Genomic DNA, 18,470 nt, shown 5'->3' on the forward strand with positions numbered 1-18,470 from the left:
ACGGAGCAATGTAGGGGCGTTTTCTAAGCGATCTAGTGAGATTGCTTAAAAAATACCTCTTAATCGCTACGTGTGTAGACTCCTTTAGAATGTGATTATTTTATCACGCATAGAACGAGTGATAGGAAGGCTCTGGGCAGAGATAAATAAATGCACTCACTGCACTTACGATGTATTTCCTACAACAATCCAACATCAGGCAGCAAGAATATTACTGCATAACGATCTTTTAATGCATTTAGGGCCAGATGTATCAAGCTTCAAAAAGTGATAAAATGGAGAGTAATAAACAGCCAGCCAATCAGGTAAGAGCTGATTGGTTGTTTTTTTATCACTCTCCATTCTATCACTTTTTGAAGCTTGATCTGGCTTTTTTTTTAACACAAATTAATAAATAAAAAAGATATGAGAACTAAGGTTCAAAAGAGTAGACAGTATCAAATTTTCAAAAATATTGATTGAACATGCAGTATTATTTATATTAAAACTAGAGGCAATGGTTAATCAGTCATTGGTGTAAAGCTACAATATGTTTCAACTACATAACTATAATTTAATGATATGTGTGTGTGTTTAAGTGTGTGTGTGTAAGTGTGTAAGGATGTTCCACGATAACTCTCGAATGCTTTAATCGTCTTCAAACTTTGCACACTATACCAGGGCAGGTTTGTCCTGCTCCAAAAATAGTCACCACAGAAGGGGCAGCTGTTGCCTTCTGCAGCAGCCCCTGGCTACAGCTATTTGCAGATGCTTGGGGAAGTTTGGGGATATCCTGTGTCTGTTTGGGCATTCCTGTGTTTGGATGCTCGAACACACGAATGGCTGAGGCTGCAAGAGAGACACAGAGGGGAGGGGGATGGTTCGAGGCTGCAGGAGAGACACAGGAGGGGGAGGAGCTGAAGCTGATGGAGAGACACAGGAGGGGGAGGAGCTGAGGCTGGAGGAGAGACACAGGAGTGGGGGAGCTGAGGCTGCAGGAGATACATAGGAGGGGGAGAAGTTGAGGCTGCAGGAGAGACACGGGAGGGTGAGGAGCTGAAATTGCAGGAGAGACACAGGAGGGGGAAGCTGAGGCTGCAGGAGAGACACATGAGGGGGGAGCTGAGGCTGCACGAGAGACACAGGAGGCTAAGGCTGCTGAAGAAGGGGGAAGGGGATGTGATTTCTACCAATATTCATGACTAGAAGGGAGAGGCTGGTGCACAATAATCTTAATTTATTCTGAGTTTTCCCATGGAGGAGAATTCAACATACAGGAAAGAACGGACTCAAGCAAACTAGTTTATACCTAGCGAGAAGGGTTTGTGGTCCCAAGATTATATCCCGGTGGGAATTAGAACTGCAGCCACTAGTGCTATATAGATTATGTTATACCACTCCATTAGCAATTATTATTTAACAAATTTTAGATTAATTAGTTGATTCAAAATCTAGTTACAAATAAGATGATTCAGATTACTGATATTCAGTTAGGTGGACAAGAGGCATATTTCAATGTTGAGTATCAGTTGGGTCAATACTCACATTGGTAACCTCCGACACAACTCCTTCTGTGCAGTACTTTGTAGTAGTATCTTTTCCTTACACCAGATGTACCTGATGTTTATACACATACCTGTGCATCATTTCTATTCATTGCATTGCCTTACATAGCAACGATCTCTCCTCTTAGGTTGATACAGTGCGCACTCTACTATAGAGCACCAGCGGACTTATATCCAGACTTGTTTTAGCATTTTCAGTATATTTACGTTATAGTCTGTGCATTTACAAGGTGATAATACGCCCCTTGCTTGGCGAGAAGCTGCTGATGAGTTCCGTGTTCTACTATGCTCCCGTTCTTCATGACGACAATAATGTCCGCATTCTGTACTGTGGACAGTCTGTGTGCGATCATGATACAAGTCCTTCCTTTCCTCGCTTGATCCAGTGCTTGCTGTACAACCTGCATAGGATACAAATTATACTGTAGTGAACAAAGCAGATAAGGCCTGTTTGTATATAACTGCAGCATAGAGATACAAGTGATGAGGCTCTGACTTATCTCTGTAGTCTTAAGCTTTCCAGCCTTCTTGCTTCTGTAGTACGGTATTGAATATACCAGGTGTGAGCAGACGGTGGCACTAAAGCTATGGGGAACTACAGATCTCAGCACACCCTGCAACAGTTCTTCTGTAGGACATGCTAAAACTGTGGCTAGGAGGGCTGGGTAGTCCCATTGCAGTTGGCATGCCACACATTGCATAGTTTATACAGTACAATGTGATGTATCTCAAATTCTGTTAACTTTCTTATTTCCATAGAAATCAGATTCTAGTATTTCCATAGAAATCAGAGTATAATTAGGTAAATGATAAATAAAGAACTAAGGCCCTTATTCTGATCTCGGCGGTACGGCCCGCGTGCGGCCGTACCGCCGATGTTTTCACTCTGCACATGCGCAGAGGTCACTCTGCGCATGTGCAGGCGAAATCGCCGCACAAAAATTTTATACGCCGCAAAGGGGGCGTATAGGGGCGTGAGGGGCTTAATACCCTCATTTCCCTATGCATACGCCCCGCGTTTCATGGGCGTTCCCATGCAAACGCGGGGCGTATGCATGGTAATGAGGCTATGACGCCAGTGATGGGGGTGGAAAGCTGACATCGCCGGATGTCAGCTCTCCGCCCCCATACAAGCTTTCACACGGACGATTGTCCGTGTGGTCTAAGCTTGCGTGAGCTGGTGGAGCGTGCGGCCCTGCCTTCGATGGTCGTCGACCATCGAATGCAGGGGGCAGCTCCCACCATGGTGGAGGCGTACGCCCCACCATTTTCATGCGGATTGCCAGCCGTCCGCGTACGGACGGCCGTGGCGATCCGTCTTGTAGGCGGGGATTGGTTTGTGCGGCCGGAGCAACGTATGCGGCTCCGGCCGCACAGATCAGAATAAGGGCCTAAGGGAGGGAAATATCAAACCATTGAAAAAAAAATTGAAGAAGTAACAACCAATCAGCTACCATTTATCTAGCGCAGCATGTAAAATTAAAAAGATGCTTGGGTGCTATGGGTAACTTTTAAACTTTTCTCTTTATGAAATGTAATGAAGATCCCTATAATTACGACGTTCCATTCTCACCTTCTCGCTTTCATTGTCTAGAGCTGAGGTGGCTTCATCCAGCAGTAACAGTTTGGGAGCACGGATAAGAGCCCGGGCAATGGCAATCCTCTGCTTCTGGCCTCCGGACAGCTGAGTTCCCTTCCCTCCCGCCGGAGTGTTATATTTCTAGAGAAATCATAACAAACATCAGAACAAGGTTTCACTGAGTCAACAAAAGTACAATTATAGTAAGGACACATGGAGGTTATATCTAGGACTTCCTTCTACACCTGAAAAGACGTTCCCTTACATAATGGGCTTTCTTCAGATCTGATCGCAGTACAAATTTGTTTGGAGAATGGGCAAAACCATGTGCACTGCAGGTGGGGCAGATGTAACATGTGCAGAGAGAGTTTGATTTGTGTGAGTTATTTTGTTTCTGTGCAAGGGTCAATAGAGGCTGCATTATTTTTACACTGCAATTTAGATTTCAGTTTCAAACCCCCCCACCCAAATTAGCCTGTCTCTGCACATGTTACATCTGCCCCACCTGCAGTGCACATGGTTTTGCCCATTTTCCAACCAAATTAGTACTGCAATCAGATCTGAATAAGGGCCATTGTAAAAGCTCTGGTTTCCTGGACTTGGCGCAATACCTTACCAACAACATAGTCAATTAAGTTAAAGCAGCAACTAGTTTTAAGGCAAAATTAGGTTGTATTTGATTTAACTAATTGCCACTTTAAATGTAATGGCTATATCAACAAATACAGGATGGCCCAGTCTATTATATTTAGGTGACTGGAATGTTGGTTTTCATAGAATTCAGATTTGAAATGTGGCTAAAACAAAAAGGTCAGGTTCTATAATATTTGTATATAAATGGGAAGGATTATTGTCTATACTCCTAAAATGTCCTGGAGAATCCTGAACATCTGGTGAATCGCCCAGATACCCAGAAGAGTTGGCGATTTCCTGGAAGTTGCCCACAGGACACCTCCGGTCAGTGGCATAGCTAGCATGGAGCCACTGGAGCTCAAGCTCCAGGCGCCAGAGGTTGAAATGGCGCCGTGCACTGCTAACGGCACCTGCTCTGTCTTCTCTGCTGTGCCCCCGGCTCACAATATCAGCTGAAGCCACAGCCGGAAACAATGTTTCAATGGTTTTTGTTTTTTTAATTGCTGCAGAGACGAAGACAGCCTTGTCTCCGTCTCTGCACTTTCTGGGGCCACTCTGCTCAGAGCAGCTCAGCTGCTGAGGCTCCTCACAGAGAGCTCAAACAGCACACAGCAGAGCTCAGCTGACCGGATCACACAGACAGGAAGCATGTTCACTGTGCAGGCAGCAGCAGCATCAGCTCCTCTCCCGGCCACTGTGACTGATGTCCTCCTCTTCTCCTCCTCAAAGGTGTTGGTTAGTGCTCCGTGGGTGTGAGGGGCCACTCACTGGCAGTGTGTGCTGCAGTATATGTATGTTTGTAGGTTTATATGCTGTGTGTGTTTATGCATGCTGTATGTGTGTATATGATATGCTGTGTGTGGGTTTTGTGTGTATGCATGCTATTTTTATGTTTGTAGGTATCCTGCATGTGTATGTATGCTGTATTTATGTATGTTGTGTGTCTGTGTATGTGTATATATGTATGCTGTGTGTATGACTTTATGCTGTATGTATGTATGTATGTATGTATGTATGTATGTACTGCATGCTGTGTGTGTATCTATCTATCTCGTGTGTGTAGGTATGCTATGTGTGTGTGTGTGTGTGTGTGTGTGTGTGTGTGTGTGTGTATGCATACTGTTCATGCTATTTGTGTTTGTGTGTATGTATGTAATGCAATAATGTAATAATTGATTATAGGAAAGTGGGGAGGCCTGCTAAAAATTAGGTGGTGCGGGGGGGGGGGGGGCACACACATACCCTTGCTCTGGGCACCATGTCACCTAGCTACACCGCTGCCTCCGGTATCCCTCTACTCTAGTGTGGTGGGCGGTCTGAATGACATATGACATGATTTGTGGCCCCTTCCCCAATATACAACGTTATCAGTGCAGCCCACTTGACAGCAGCAGGCTGCTCCCTGCACAAGGGGTACAGTAGCCCAACTATGCGACAGAATGGTAATACCTCTACAATGCCACTTGAGTTCTCTTACTAGGAAACCGGTTAATTTTAGATGAGACACATATTAGAGCTTGGGACTTCAGGCCCTCTCCAAAAGGAGGGGCTCTGTTTTTCCTAACAGTCTCCGATGTCTAAAAAAAAAAACATTGAGGGAAAAAGTGAATTTTTGGGGTCTCCTCTTGCGGGAGGGCCCTTTTCTCCACTTTATGGGCCGGAGCTTCCTTCTGGGAACTGGGTTCTTTAGCACTTTCCAAAAGGACAGAGCCTCAGAAGATTAAGGGGGAGGGTCAGCCCAATGGGGTATCACCCAAAGCCGCCACAAATGTAACACACACAACAAAATAAATAGGCCCCAGCCAGAAGGCTAGGACAAAAGCAAATAGTGCATCCTAAAAATAAAGTGCTCAGTGCAAAGGTATAGTCCTACAGCAGTGGCTCCGGTGGCACATACAACCTCACACCTCAGGCTGCCACACTCTTGTCTACAGGAACAAGTGACAGCCTATCTTATTTTATTCTGGGTGGAAAACAAGGCCAGATTTCCCAGTGTAAAATACTGTACATAACCTGAATATTCCACAGAACAATTCTGAATATGCTGTTGGTATACAGTATAACATTAGTATTACCTGCGGCAGACTCTCTATGAAGGAGTGAATGTTGGCTGACATCGCCGCCTGCTGGATTTCCTCCATTGAGACCTCGCGGGAGTTGTCTCCATAGGCGATATTCTCAGCAATGCTGCAGTCAAACAGCACCGGCTCCTGCGAGACGATGCCGACCTGAGATCGCAGCCACTGTACATTTAATCGCTTCGCATCGATGCTATCAAACAGCTACAAATAGAAAGGCAAAACATTCAGTGCTTGTGTGCGAGTAGTGTATGACAGAGAGATAACAAACACAAAGATATCCACTGTGCATGGAACAGTCAGGACAGACCTTCTGGGGTCTGTAGCAAGAGTACATTTTAAAAGTGTTATATTTACAAATATATACTGATCCAATGGCAGAATTTCTCGTTCAGACTGTTTATGTACGTGTGCTACATGAGAGCTTACTATTCATTACTTGTCAGGGTATCATGTTCGGGAGATCAGGTAAAAAATTAGGTGAAGTCTTCTGAGACAATTGGCATTCAAGGCCATGCTCTGCCAGGTAATTACTATCCCATACTGTATATGCCAATGCCGGCCAGCTGATAATTATTATTAAAGAAAGTATTCTGCTCTCTTTTAACTTCCCTTAGGAAATACCATGGTTTGATAACGAAGAACAAATCACTGGGGCTATAACAAGCAAGCTTGCTACAAATGCTTCACACTGTGACTGTCACACAAGGTGTTGCCAGGGTGATACACACAGATGACCGGCGGTCAGGATGCCGGCAGCCAGAAGGAGGGATCCTGGCAGGAGTCAGGTAAGTATACTAGCTATCCTCTTACCCCTCTCTTCTAGCGCCCCCCCCCCCCCCCAGTAGTGACTTAACCCAAACCTGCACCTTGCTGCATAAACCTACTTCCCCCACCCCGCAGCCTGACCCTAAACCCCACTTCTAAATGCCTGCTCCTAACCTCCCCACAGCCTAGCCCTAACCATCCCCTCCCTGCAGCATAACCATAAGTCCCCCCCAAACTAGTTCCTAATTCTAAACCCCCTTCCCCCGGCTGCAAGCTATCGTTGCCCTCATACTGTACTTACCAATTGGGATGATGGCTGTCACTATTCTGGCGTCAACATCCTGATCCTTTCAGACATCCAGCACCAATGTTCAGTATTACGGCATCGGTACATACTTGCCTACCCCTTGGAATGGCCGGGAGGATCACAAAAATCAGGTCCGCCCCCCGGCCCCCCGAGAAGGTGGGCATTTCACAGCGTGGGCTTGATGATGTTATCACAATGACCACGCCCCAAAACAAGTCTAAATAGTTCATCCCCCTCCTCTGGCTCCACCTCTTTCTCACCACGACCGTTGGCCCCACCACATGCTTCTTCTCCTGGAGAGGACTGCTCAAAAGTAGGCAACCCTGCATCAGTATATTGGATGATGGCATCCTGACTGCCAGGATGCTGACCGCTTTCGGTCTCGGGTAAGGATTTAGTGTCAACATTTAGCCAATAGGCATGGGAAAATAATTATTGATCTATGTATTTTATCTCAGAGATGATATTGGGGTGATGGGTCATTGTGTGTTTCAGAATAAATAAATAACAAGTATGTTTCAACATATCAGTAGGAAATTTCAGTTCTCACCACTTCTCCCTGGTGCGGGTCATAGAACCTCTGCAGCAGCTGGACAGAGGTGCTCTTCCCACACCCACTGCTGCCCACAAACGCCACAGTTTGCCCACTGGAAATACTGACAGATAGCAATTTCAGCACTGGCACATCCGGACGAGATGGATAATTGAAGGAAACTTGACGCAGTTCTACATTTCCTTGAAACTTTTCCTAATGGACAGAAAACCATTATACAGGATGCAGTGCAGTCACACACACAGGTGTATACATGGTATATAGACATTGGTGGTGTCACTTACCGGCTTCTGTCCCTCCTGGCTGTAGCTGTCAATAGCTGGCACACTTTGGAACAACTGGAAGAGATGGGAAGCTGCAGACTTTGCTTTAGCGTAATCGGGAGCAAAGGAAAAGGTCTGTCCTACAGTTATAGCTCCATATGTCAGTATGTTAAACACCCTGGAACGTAAATCATAATTTTCTAGAATGAGACACTAAGAACTACAGTATGTAGAACCTAGAACCATATTAGCTACATCAAACTAATTCCTAGTACACAAGTTATTTCTCACAGTATTTAGTTAGTAGAACTGAAATTTGTCAATGTACATTAGCGATGGGCACAAGCACTTCTTACCATCATGCCATCCTTGCTTTGTAACCCATGCCCTTGTGAAAACTCCGCTAGGTTCTGTACACCTTTGCATAGTCACTAGGTGAGCATCCCGGAATGTCCAGGAGATTCACAAATTTATGCAAAGACCGTCTTAGAGAAATGGGTGAAATAGAGATGGGGGTGGGGGTGGGGGTGGTGGTGGTGTTGGGGGTAGTGATGTCATCATAGCCCCACCCCCTATGCATGATGTTACAATGGGTCAGCACTACCGCTAATTCTGCAACATTCTCCAGTAATGCATCATTCCTGAACCAAGATGTGTACCGTAGATAGTTTTGCACATGCGCAGCGCCATCTCATTACTGTGTGAAGTGACAGTGGGACGTGGATGCCTCCCCTTCAGCTCCAGGCTTTGGGGCAGAAACATCACTTCTTCTAAATGTGTTTGCAAAAATGCAGGTTTGCCCAGGCATTTTTGGGGGATACGGTAAACATGCATTGGATCTACCACTGAAGGTCGACATGGCTTAGGTCGACACATTTAATAGGTTGACATGGCTAAGGTCAACAGGGTTAGAAGGTCAACACAAGCATTAGGTCAACAATGGCAAGTTTGGCCATCCACTATGACATGGAGTAAGAATAAAATAGTGCCCGAAAACCGCAAGCCATGCGAGGGGACGTGGTACAGTTAGGGGGGTATTCAATGTCAGGGGTACAGCTGTCGAGCAAGCTCGACAGCCGTGCCTCTGTCCCGTTCTCGCTTTGCTCGACTTGAGCTTGGCGGTCGGGATTCTATGTCCCGGCCACCGAGCGGCGAGAAAGGGGCGTGGCCGCGAGTTGAGGACGGAAATAGACGAGCTCCGGTCGGGAGCTCGCTTATTTCCGGCTTTTCTCGGCAGAACGAGCCCGACAGCTTGTGATAGTTACATAGTTACATAGTAGGTAAGGCTGAAAAAAGACTTGCGTCCATCTAGTTCAACCTGGTATAGATATCCATTGCTGATTTGGTAGGTTCTGGTATTTTACAGACAAATTATATTTCTTATTTGTACCCATGGATGTTTTTCTCCAGTAAATGTTTGTCCAACTTTGCCTTGAACGCATTTAATGAGCCAGCCGTTACCACCTCTCTGGGAAGAGAGTTCCAGAGTTTGACTGTTCTGACCGTAAAGAAATTCTTTCTACTAGCTGAATGAAATCTTTTTTCTTCTAATCTATACTCATGCCCTCGCGTCCTAGATTCCTTTCTAGTAGAAAATAGTGTGTGTGACAGTTCCTTATATTGGCCCTTGATATACTTGTACATGTTGAGCATGTCCCCCCTTAAACGTCTCTTTTCTAATGTAAATAGTCCCAAATTGCTTAATCTCTCCCCGTAGCTTAAATTCTCCATTCCCCTAATAAGCTTTGTTGCTCGCCTTTGGACTTTTTCTAATTCTATGATGTCCTTTTTATAGTGTGGGGCCCAGAACTGTACTCCGTACTCTAGGTGAGGTCTCACCAATGCTTTATACAGTGGCATAATTACCCTTGAGTCCCTAGTTTCCATTCCCCTCTTGATACATGCCAGAATTTTGTTGGCCTTTTTTGTAGCTACATTACAATGGGCACTAAATCCTAGATTGCTGTCTATTTGGACTCCTAGATCCTTTTCAAGTATGGAATTACCCAGTTCCTCTCCGCTAAGGTTGTAACTTGCACACTGGTTGTGTCTCCCAAGGTGCATAACCTTACATTTATCTACATTGAACCTCATCTTCCATTTTTTTGCCCACTCATCTAGAATTGCAAGATCATTTTGAAGCATGGTGACATCTTCTGGTGATTTGATGACTTTGCTAAGTTTTGTATCGTCCGCAAAGATGGATACATTGCTGAGTAACCCTATCCCAATATCGTTAATAAAAATGTTAAACAAAATGGGCCCCAAAACCGAACCCTGGGGCACTCCACTTAGTACCGGTATCATATCTGATACGGCACCATTCACAACCACTCTTTGTTCTCTATTACATAGCCAATTCCCTACCCATCTGCAGATATTTTCACCCAATCCTAGGTTCTCCATTTTATTAATCAATCTCTTGTGTGGGACAGTATCAAATGCTTTAGCGAAATCTAGGAAAATCACATCTACAGCATTTCCATTATCGAGGTTTTTGCTAACCTCTTCATAGAACCCTAGTAGATTAGTTTGGCATGAACGATTTTTCACGAACCCATGTTGGTTAGTACTGAGTAGACGGTGATGATCTAAATATTCCTGGATACCATCCCTTAAAAATCCTTCAAATAGTTTACCCACAATTGATGTTAAACTAACGGGTCTGTAATTAGCGGGATCTTCCTTTTTTCCTTTTTTGAATATTGGCACTACCTCTGCTATTCTCCAATCTTTTGGTACTATACCTGACGATAGTGACTTGCTAAAGATATAATGTAGGGGGGTAGCTAGTTCATCCCTTAATTCCATTAATACCCTCGGATGAATCCCATCTGGCCCTGGTGACTTATTTGTTTTGAGTTTGCTTAGCCTCAGTATTATTTCCTTCGGCGTGAAATCCACAATGAGATCTGGCTTATTTGTCCCGTTTGTGGTAAATGTTCGTTCCACAGTCTGCTCTCCCTTAGTAAATACTGATGAGAAGAACTCATTTAACAGTTTTGCTTTTCCCTTGTCCTCAGTAACACTTTTTCCACTAGTATCAGTTAGTGGGCCTATGTTTTCCTTAATTAAACGTTTACTATTTATGTATTTAAAAAACTTCTTTGGGTTGGTTTTGCTTTCAGTGGCTATCAGTTGTGATGTTGGGCTCATTCTGCTGAGAACCCCTGTTCAATGCTGTCGGGGAAGACCGCATTGAAATGGGGCCTTCCCTTGTCGGAAGATGGCTGCGGGAGGACGACTACCATTGAATACCCCCCTTAGACGGTGTCCACGTCAAATTTTTGACTGCCGACCTTGCCATTGTTAGATAAAATGCTTGTGTCAACCTTCAAACCCTGTCGACCTTAGCCATGTTGACCTTGCCATTGTCGACATAATGCTTGTCGACCTAATATGGGTCGACTCAATGACCCATACCCTTTTCGGGGTGGGTCTCCTAAGCCTAAGACTTACTCAGAACTCTTCAATGTTCCGATGCATTTGAAATTTTGCATTGGCCATTTAATCTTTTTTTTATGAGCAGCAAACAGTTTTTTTTTCTAATTAGCGATCTATGCTGAGTAAGAGCCTATGTTCCATGCGATGACATATGCGTAGAGTACATTCAATTAACAAAATGTGAAATACCGCCTGCCGACATATGTAGTCATGCATTTACACTTATGCATTATTTCAGATAATTGCTATCTCTGGTAGAAGAAGGTGACTTCCTGTAACATAAAAAGAGTCTATTGCTTTGCACTAATAGATATTTCAATACAAAATATTTATTTTCCGGGAGTTATTGTTGTTAAATGCTGTATGTGGTTTGCATCATTGCTACCCACATATCATACAGGAAGTGTTTGTTACACAGGAAGCATTTGTTATACAGGAAGTGCTGCCTGGGGCATTGTTGGGTAAGTCTTGCAGGTAGTAAGGACACATTAATTTTCTGCAGCTCTCAGAGCCCTATGCAGTACCATATAAAGTTATATCTAATTGTAGATATACTCTCTAGTGCAGTATACTTTGCACATCACTTTCCCACAGACTCTTCATTTTAGGGTGGAGGACTACAGTATGCATCTTTATTCTACAACCAACACCCAGCGCTGCGTCATATGTTCGAAGGTAAACTGGGCCTTATTCTGGTTCACTCTTAGAGGCAAATTCCTTCTCAAATGGACAAAACCATGTACACTGCAGGTGGGGCAGATGTAACATGTGCAGAGAGAATTAGATTGGGGTGAGTTATTTGGTTTCTGTGCAGGGAAAATACTGACTGCTTTATTTCTACACTGCAATATAGATCTCACTTTGAAGAAAAACCCCACCCAAATCTAATTCTCTCTGCACATGTTATATCTGCCCCACCTGCAGTGCACATGGTTTTGTCCAATTGAGAAGGAATTTTCCTCTAAGAGTGAACCAGAATAAGGACCACTGTGTAATGGAAAGTGAATATTGCTACCCTAATAACAAACAGGTATATAAAACACCAATACTTACAGAAATACTTCCTCAGAGTTCATCCTCCCCATTTCAATCATTAAGGCTCCAAACCAATAAGCTATGGCATAGGTGAAATTTATGAATGAATGACTGAATGCAAAACAGATGCCGTATATCTGAGCCTTGCGCTGAGAATTCCTGAAATATATAAAATTACAAAGACACTGTGACATCACTAATAAAGGAACATAAGGGTTAGTTTCAAATTACAAATAGAAGTTACATAGGTAGGGTCGGACTGGCCCACAGTTGTACTGGGGAAACCCAAAGTGGGCCCCACTGCTTGAGTGCTCTATAATCTTTTCCAGACCATACACTCAAACTATACATTGTTACTCTACTAGCGGGTTAGTAACTTTGTGGACCAGGGGACGGCTGAACTTGGGTGCTTGGTTTGTTTCTAGGGAAATTAGAGCAAGATTATCCCTCCTACCAAGAGGTTAGTCCACTCCTGAAACACCCTGCCTCCTACTTTATAAGGGCGTCCTGTTCTTTGCAGCCTATGTCCTACCTAATGGTCGGCCAAGTCATGTGTGGTGGATGACCACACCCTTAACATTCGGCCCCTATCTCTACATTCCTACCAGTACCACTGCATCCACAATCTGATACCATATATATAGGACATTATTATATGTGTGATATACACTTCATTGTATACATAGATTGACAACTGCTAATTGTATCTAATAAAGGACATCCTTTAATTTAAAGTGACAACATAGATCAAATTGCCTGAAATTACTACAGGAGAGACATATATAAACATTCATGTGTGATAGATGGTAAGAACTATATCACCAAGGTCTTACTGTATTATTATTATTATTATTATTATATAAAAGATTAATTAGCTATTACTGCCACAACTCCCTCTTGCACAGTAATCACTGCACTGGACATGCCTATATATAACATTCTATCATTCTCAGCCAAGTAGCCAGTGGTCATTTCCTATTTTGTATCCAACATTAACAACACAAGTCATAAGCTTCATCGCTTCTCAGTTGTTCTCATGTTCGCATGATATATAAGATATGATTAAAGTATAATTATTACAGAAACTATGATTGCAGACCTGTAGGGTTTCTGTAAGCTCTCAGAGTACATTTCTTCAAAGGTTCGCTCTCTGGTTAATGATACAACGGTTCGTATATTATCCAAAGCTTCAGATGCAATCTATTTGTGAAGAAAAGAAGAACAATTCTAACACACACTGGTGACATCACTGAGGCAATTTAGGGACATAAGATTCATGATGATTTTTTCAGCCCCCAAAAAATTCTGCCTTAACTGTGCCTAGGTACCAGGTACGACTGGTAGTTGTTATTGATGAATGTTTCAGCATATTACAGTTTTAGCAACCAAGGTTAAAATTGACACTTAAGGGGTGCACACACAGGCTGCAGCTGTGCGATTTTGCTTAGTCAATTTCGCACAGTCGGTGCCGGAGATAAGCTGGTTGACTTGCCATACCCAGCAGCGTACAGCCGAATGGACACTGCAGCGTCCAGTAAGAATATTCTTACCTGCAGTGTCTATTTGGACGGGCAATAGCAACACTGCGGGGCCGAGCATTGCTATCGACCGCTGTGTACACACAGTGCGATTCAGGGAATCATTCTACAGGTGCATACACACTGTACAATTTTTTTGACCAATTTTTCTGACCAATTTCATTAATTTCAGCCATTCTGAACGAAATTGGTCAAAATATCTGTCAGTGTGTTTGCGACGAACGACAAATGATGATGCACAAACCCGCCAGTTGTTCATCAAGGTTGTTCGTCAACTGTGCATGCAGCTCAATTTGGATATCTTTCTAAAAGAGCCTATAAACTGTAGCTAGATCTTTCATCTTTCGTCCAGGACACTGGGTTCAAGGGAAATGTCTTTCAACTAAATTGGTCCAAAAAAATTGTACAGTGTGTGTGCACCTTTAGTGATTTTAACAATGTAGTCAAAATCACTTAAGGCCCATACACAATATAAGATTATATTTCCAATTTTATTGGTTGGACCGAAAATCTGGAAATTTTGGGGAACAAATTACAATCAAACTATTTTCTCCCAAAAGAAGCCATCTGCAAAAAAATTTAACCAATTTGTCTGAATGACTATTTTTGACTGTTTTCCACGTTTAGGAGCAAATGGTCAATTGTCATTTGCGCCCAAAAGGGACGGGTCTGAGACCGGAAGCCGGAAGTTGCAAATTGCGAGTGGAGTGTGTGTGGCCGACTGCCGGGATTTTACGGTAGATGGACAGCCCAGACTGCAGTGGGTGTGAGTGGCGCACAGCCGGTACTGAGGAGGCGGACTGTCCGGACATTTGAATGGCCAGATGATGAGAGAGCGAGCAGCATGGACACTTCAGGGTGCGTGTGTGAGAGAGCTGCAGCTCATCAGTGTATTCTGTTATGGAAAAGGAAATATAAGAGTACATTTACTAAGATGGGAGTTATATTGAAGATGGGATGTTGCCCATAGCAACCAATCGGATTATACTTTTTATTTATTTCTACAAGATAATAGATCTGATCTTCAATAGAACTCCCATCTTAGTAAAACAGAGAGCTCAGCACTCACCATAGGAAACTCACTAATACATAAATTAGTAACTAAATAATGGGGTTTTGGTTCGGGTATGGAACATTGGATAGACATTAGATCTACAAGCATTAGGTAGACCACTGAAGGTCGACATGCAGGAAGGTCGACATGACTGAATGTCGACATGGGTTAGGTCAACATGGTCATTAGGTCGACACAAGCATTAGGTCCACATTGGGAAAGTCGACATAGGGTTTTTCTATTTTTTTGTCCCAGATGTCAACACAGTCGACATGGACACTAAAAAAGCACACCGCATCCCTTGGAATGGCTCCCTGCGCTCGCTATGCTTCGGGAATGGTGCTTCCGTACACTTGGCACACTATTTTATTCTCCCACCATGCCCCAGTGGAAGGTAGGGCATGAAATACCGCCTGTAGGCACATGTCGACTCAAAACAAAAGTGAAAACCCCCATTTCGACATGTTGGCCTAATGCTTGTGTCTACTGAATGTCCCAGTTGACCTAACCCATGTTGACCATCAGTCATGTCGCCCTTCATGCATGTCGACCTTCAGTGGTCGACCTAAAGCTTGTCGACCTAGTGGCCGTATCCCTTTGGCTAATGGATTGATCAAGGCATTTAAGCTTGCAGTCCAATGTCAAGGAACCCCATGTCTGGTTCACAGAATAGGCTTTGCAGTGACATGGGGTTCCTCAATGTTGGACTACAAGCTTAAATGCAGAGGTGTTAGCAGGGAGGGATGGGGTTTGGGCGGAGGCGCCCAGCATTTCTGGATAAGGGGTCGTGCTTATGCGATTCCTCATGCAATCGCAAATGCAGGCAGGATCTGGTATGCACCTTATCATATACGATCCATCAGGCCCATTGTCAATGAATACTGCACAATCTAGAACTGGTCAGATATATTTGAGCTTTTAAATAAACTTATTAGACATTTATGAGCAATTTTACTGTACAGTCTAACTACATTATAGTGCTACATTCCTAAAACATGCAATAGATACCTTCCCAGCATGTTGAAGTTGAATTTTGTCTTGATTTGCGAAGCCAACGAGCGCTCTGGTCTCAAGTAAACCAGTGGTCACAAGCACAGGGGTCAAAGCTAGAATCAGCAAAGTCATTTCCCAGCCGAAAACAAAAGCAATTATGATGCACAGGGCCATTGTGGAAAAGTTTTCTGCAACCAAACCAAGTCTGGAGCCAGTTGCCTGAATAGATATAAATTGAATAAATAAAAATAATATAAAAGAGTAACTAGACAATAAGTATAATACAAAACACTAAAAGGAAGACTAAATGCAATTTTACTAACAGTCAAAACACTGTAGAGGGTAGGTTTCAGGTGACCATTGGAGTCTAGAGACTGGAGACCACTGGAGACCTGTTACCTGGCAGCAGTAGCTTTTCCAGTTTTCATCCAAAATATCGGGCCAATCTGACTGAATCAGATGAAAACAGGCCAAATCGGACCTGTATATGGACACATTAAGGGTGCATGGCCATGCTTCCTACAATTAGGCCATGCCCTTTGAAAAGTACCAGGACCCGGCCAGGCTCTCTGCTGCCCTGTCTATCTGTCCCCTTGAGACTGACACAAAACAATGGTTTATATTTAGCTAATCTCTTAATTGAGGAAATAATGTGTGGTTCTTCGGAACCACACCACATACTGCACACAGTTTACAAGTCACCTGGGGGAGTGAGGATCCCCCAAATAAAGAGGTTTCCCCCCAGGCATTACCCGTCCATGGCTGAAGCCCGGGGCTGTCACCTGCATCCGTGGGCTGTGGTCGAAGACTCTCCCTTCTCACCTGCAGCAGCTCACCCTGCACTGATCGCGGGGTGAGCCAGCTGTCTCCAATGTACTGACAGCGGAGGATCGTGTTGGATATGCCTACAGCCAATCAGGGCTGAGTGCTTCTGTAGCACTCTGACAGCGCGATCCTCCGCTGTCAGTACATTGGAGGCAGCCGGGTCACCCCACAGTGCGGGGTGAGCTGCTGCAGGTGAGAAGGGAGAGTCTGCATCCACAGCCCACGGACACAGGTGACAGCCCCGGGCTTCAGCCCTGGACTGGTGAAGCCTGGGGGGGGTCCTCACTCCCCCAGGTACCCTGTCCAGGGCTGACCAGCCACGGTGAGCATGATATGGCCTGGGGACCGTATGTGTAATAAGTGTGCCCCAGCTGTGGCATGGAGCCGGGTGCTGGTTCCAAAATATGGAGGACCCCCAGTTTTTTTGTCCATTGTATTTTTGGAACCAGGTCCGGCTCAATGAGCCCGGGGCTGGTTATGCTCGGGAGGGAGGGGGACCCCACACCATTTTTATTTTATTTGACTTTTACACATATTTTAACATATAACCATGCACATATCTCAATGATCTGTGCATGGCTGTCAAATTCGCCCATCACAACCTGGTCTGTTTGTGTGGCGATTTTTAGTAACGTTTTCCCGAATTTGCATCTCATTAAATATGCGATTTGCACACTTTATAATGGGAAAACCTCTGGATGCGAGTTCCGGCATTAGTAAAAATTGCCACTTTAGAATGTGCCAATTCACGTAAAAAATTCGTGTTTTTTTCCACTTTTTGCATCTCATTAACTATGCGATTTCGGAAAAAGTGCGAAAACAGACTTTTTTGGGGCGAAAATATTGTCTGCATCCTATTAAATGGCACCGTAAGGGGGGTATTCAATGTTGGTCGACTTCCCGCAGCCATCTCCCGACGGGGGAGTTGGCTGCGAGGCCCTATTCAATGCTGTCTTCCCCGACAGCATTGAACAGGGGTCTCCGCTGAACGAGCCCGACATCACAAGCTGTCGGGCTCGTTCTGCCAAGAAAAGCCAGAAATAGGCGAGCTCCCTGCCGAAGCTTGTCTATTTCCGTCCTCAACTCGCGGCCACGCCCCCTTCTCGCCGCTCGTCGGCCCGGACATTGAATCCCGACCACCGAGCTCACGTCGAGCAAAGCGAGAACAGGACATGGGCACGGCTGTCGCGCTAGCTCGACAGCCGTACCCCTGACATTGAATACCCCCTTAAGTGTCTGATGTATGTAATCATCACCATCATGTCACCAGCTACAGCACTGCTTGTTGATGACTGAGATGCATAGAAGCGTAAGTTCTATTGGCATATCCCTTATAAAAAGGAGCCGTATATAAATGAGAAGTACTGTGGAGATTATGTAACATACAAAGTACCAGGTCATTCACCCCTAAATCGCTTCATATAAACTGGCAGATTGGATATTCTGTAGAAGACAAAATGTTGTATGGTCACATCTTCTCTCCCCCCCCCCCCCCCCCTCCCCCTCACCATGTGTCTTGGTTTTTTATATATAGAGCCCAATTCAAAGCTGATCAGGCTGGGTTATATCCCAAACCTATCTCTCTCTGCACATGTTACATCAGCCCCACCGCGCTGCACATGGATTTGCCCATTTGAGTAACATGCTTTTGCGATCTACTCTGAATCCGGCCTATATTCATTTTTGCTTCCAGTCTTAGGGCCAGATGTACTAAGCTTCAAAAGTAATAAAATGGAGAGTGATAAACAACCAACCAATCAGCTCCTGTCTGACATTTTTCAAACACTAAAATCCACACTTCCTGTGCCTAAATTCTGCTTCTCCATGCATTAACCATCAGCCCATAACTGTCTGTA

At 44.4% G+C, this 18,470-nt stretch overlaps 1 protein-coding gene across 2 annotated transcripts in view; it reads right to left on the minus strand.

Annotated features, from left to right (window-relative positions):
- Nucleotides 1-1,201: 1,201 nt before the first annotated feature.
- The window catches only part of LOC146081136 (ATP-binding cassette sub-family B member 5-like), a 96,482-nt gene continuing 79,213 nt past the window's right edge, over nucleotides 1,202-18,470 (minus strand). For both annotated transcript variants that reach the window (XM_083189127.1, XM_083189128.1), the window contains exons 21-28: nucleotides 15,805-16,008; nucleotides 13,304-13,404; nucleotides 12,223-12,363; nucleotides 7,747-7,903; nucleotides 7,460-7,657; nucleotides 5,832-6,038; nucleotides 3,118-3,264; nucleotides 1,202-1,945 (exon numbers count right to left, since the gene is read on the minus strand). In XM_083189127.1, coding sequence (XP_083045253.1) covers nucleotides 1,748-1,945; nucleotides 3,118-3,264; nucleotides 5,832-6,038; nucleotides 7,460-7,657; nucleotides 7,747-7,903; nucleotides 12,223-12,363; nucleotides 13,304-13,404; nucleotides 15,805-16,008 — 1,353 coding nt within the window. In that variant the 3' untranslated portion in view covers nucleotides 1,202-1,747. The remainder of the gene's footprint in view (nucleotides 1,946-3,117; nucleotides 3,265-5,831; nucleotides 6,039-7,459; nucleotides 7,658-7,746; nucleotides 7,904-12,222; nucleotides 12,364-13,303; nucleotides 13,405-15,804; nucleotides 16,009-18,470) is intronic.

This window comes from Crinia signifera, chromosome 5, assembly GCF_055691185.1.
Source record: "Crinia signifera chromosome 5, ASM5569118v1, whole genome shotgun sequence".
Lineage (NCBI taxonomy): Eukaryota > Metazoa > Chordata > Amphibia > Anura > Myobatrachidae > Crinia > Crinia signifera.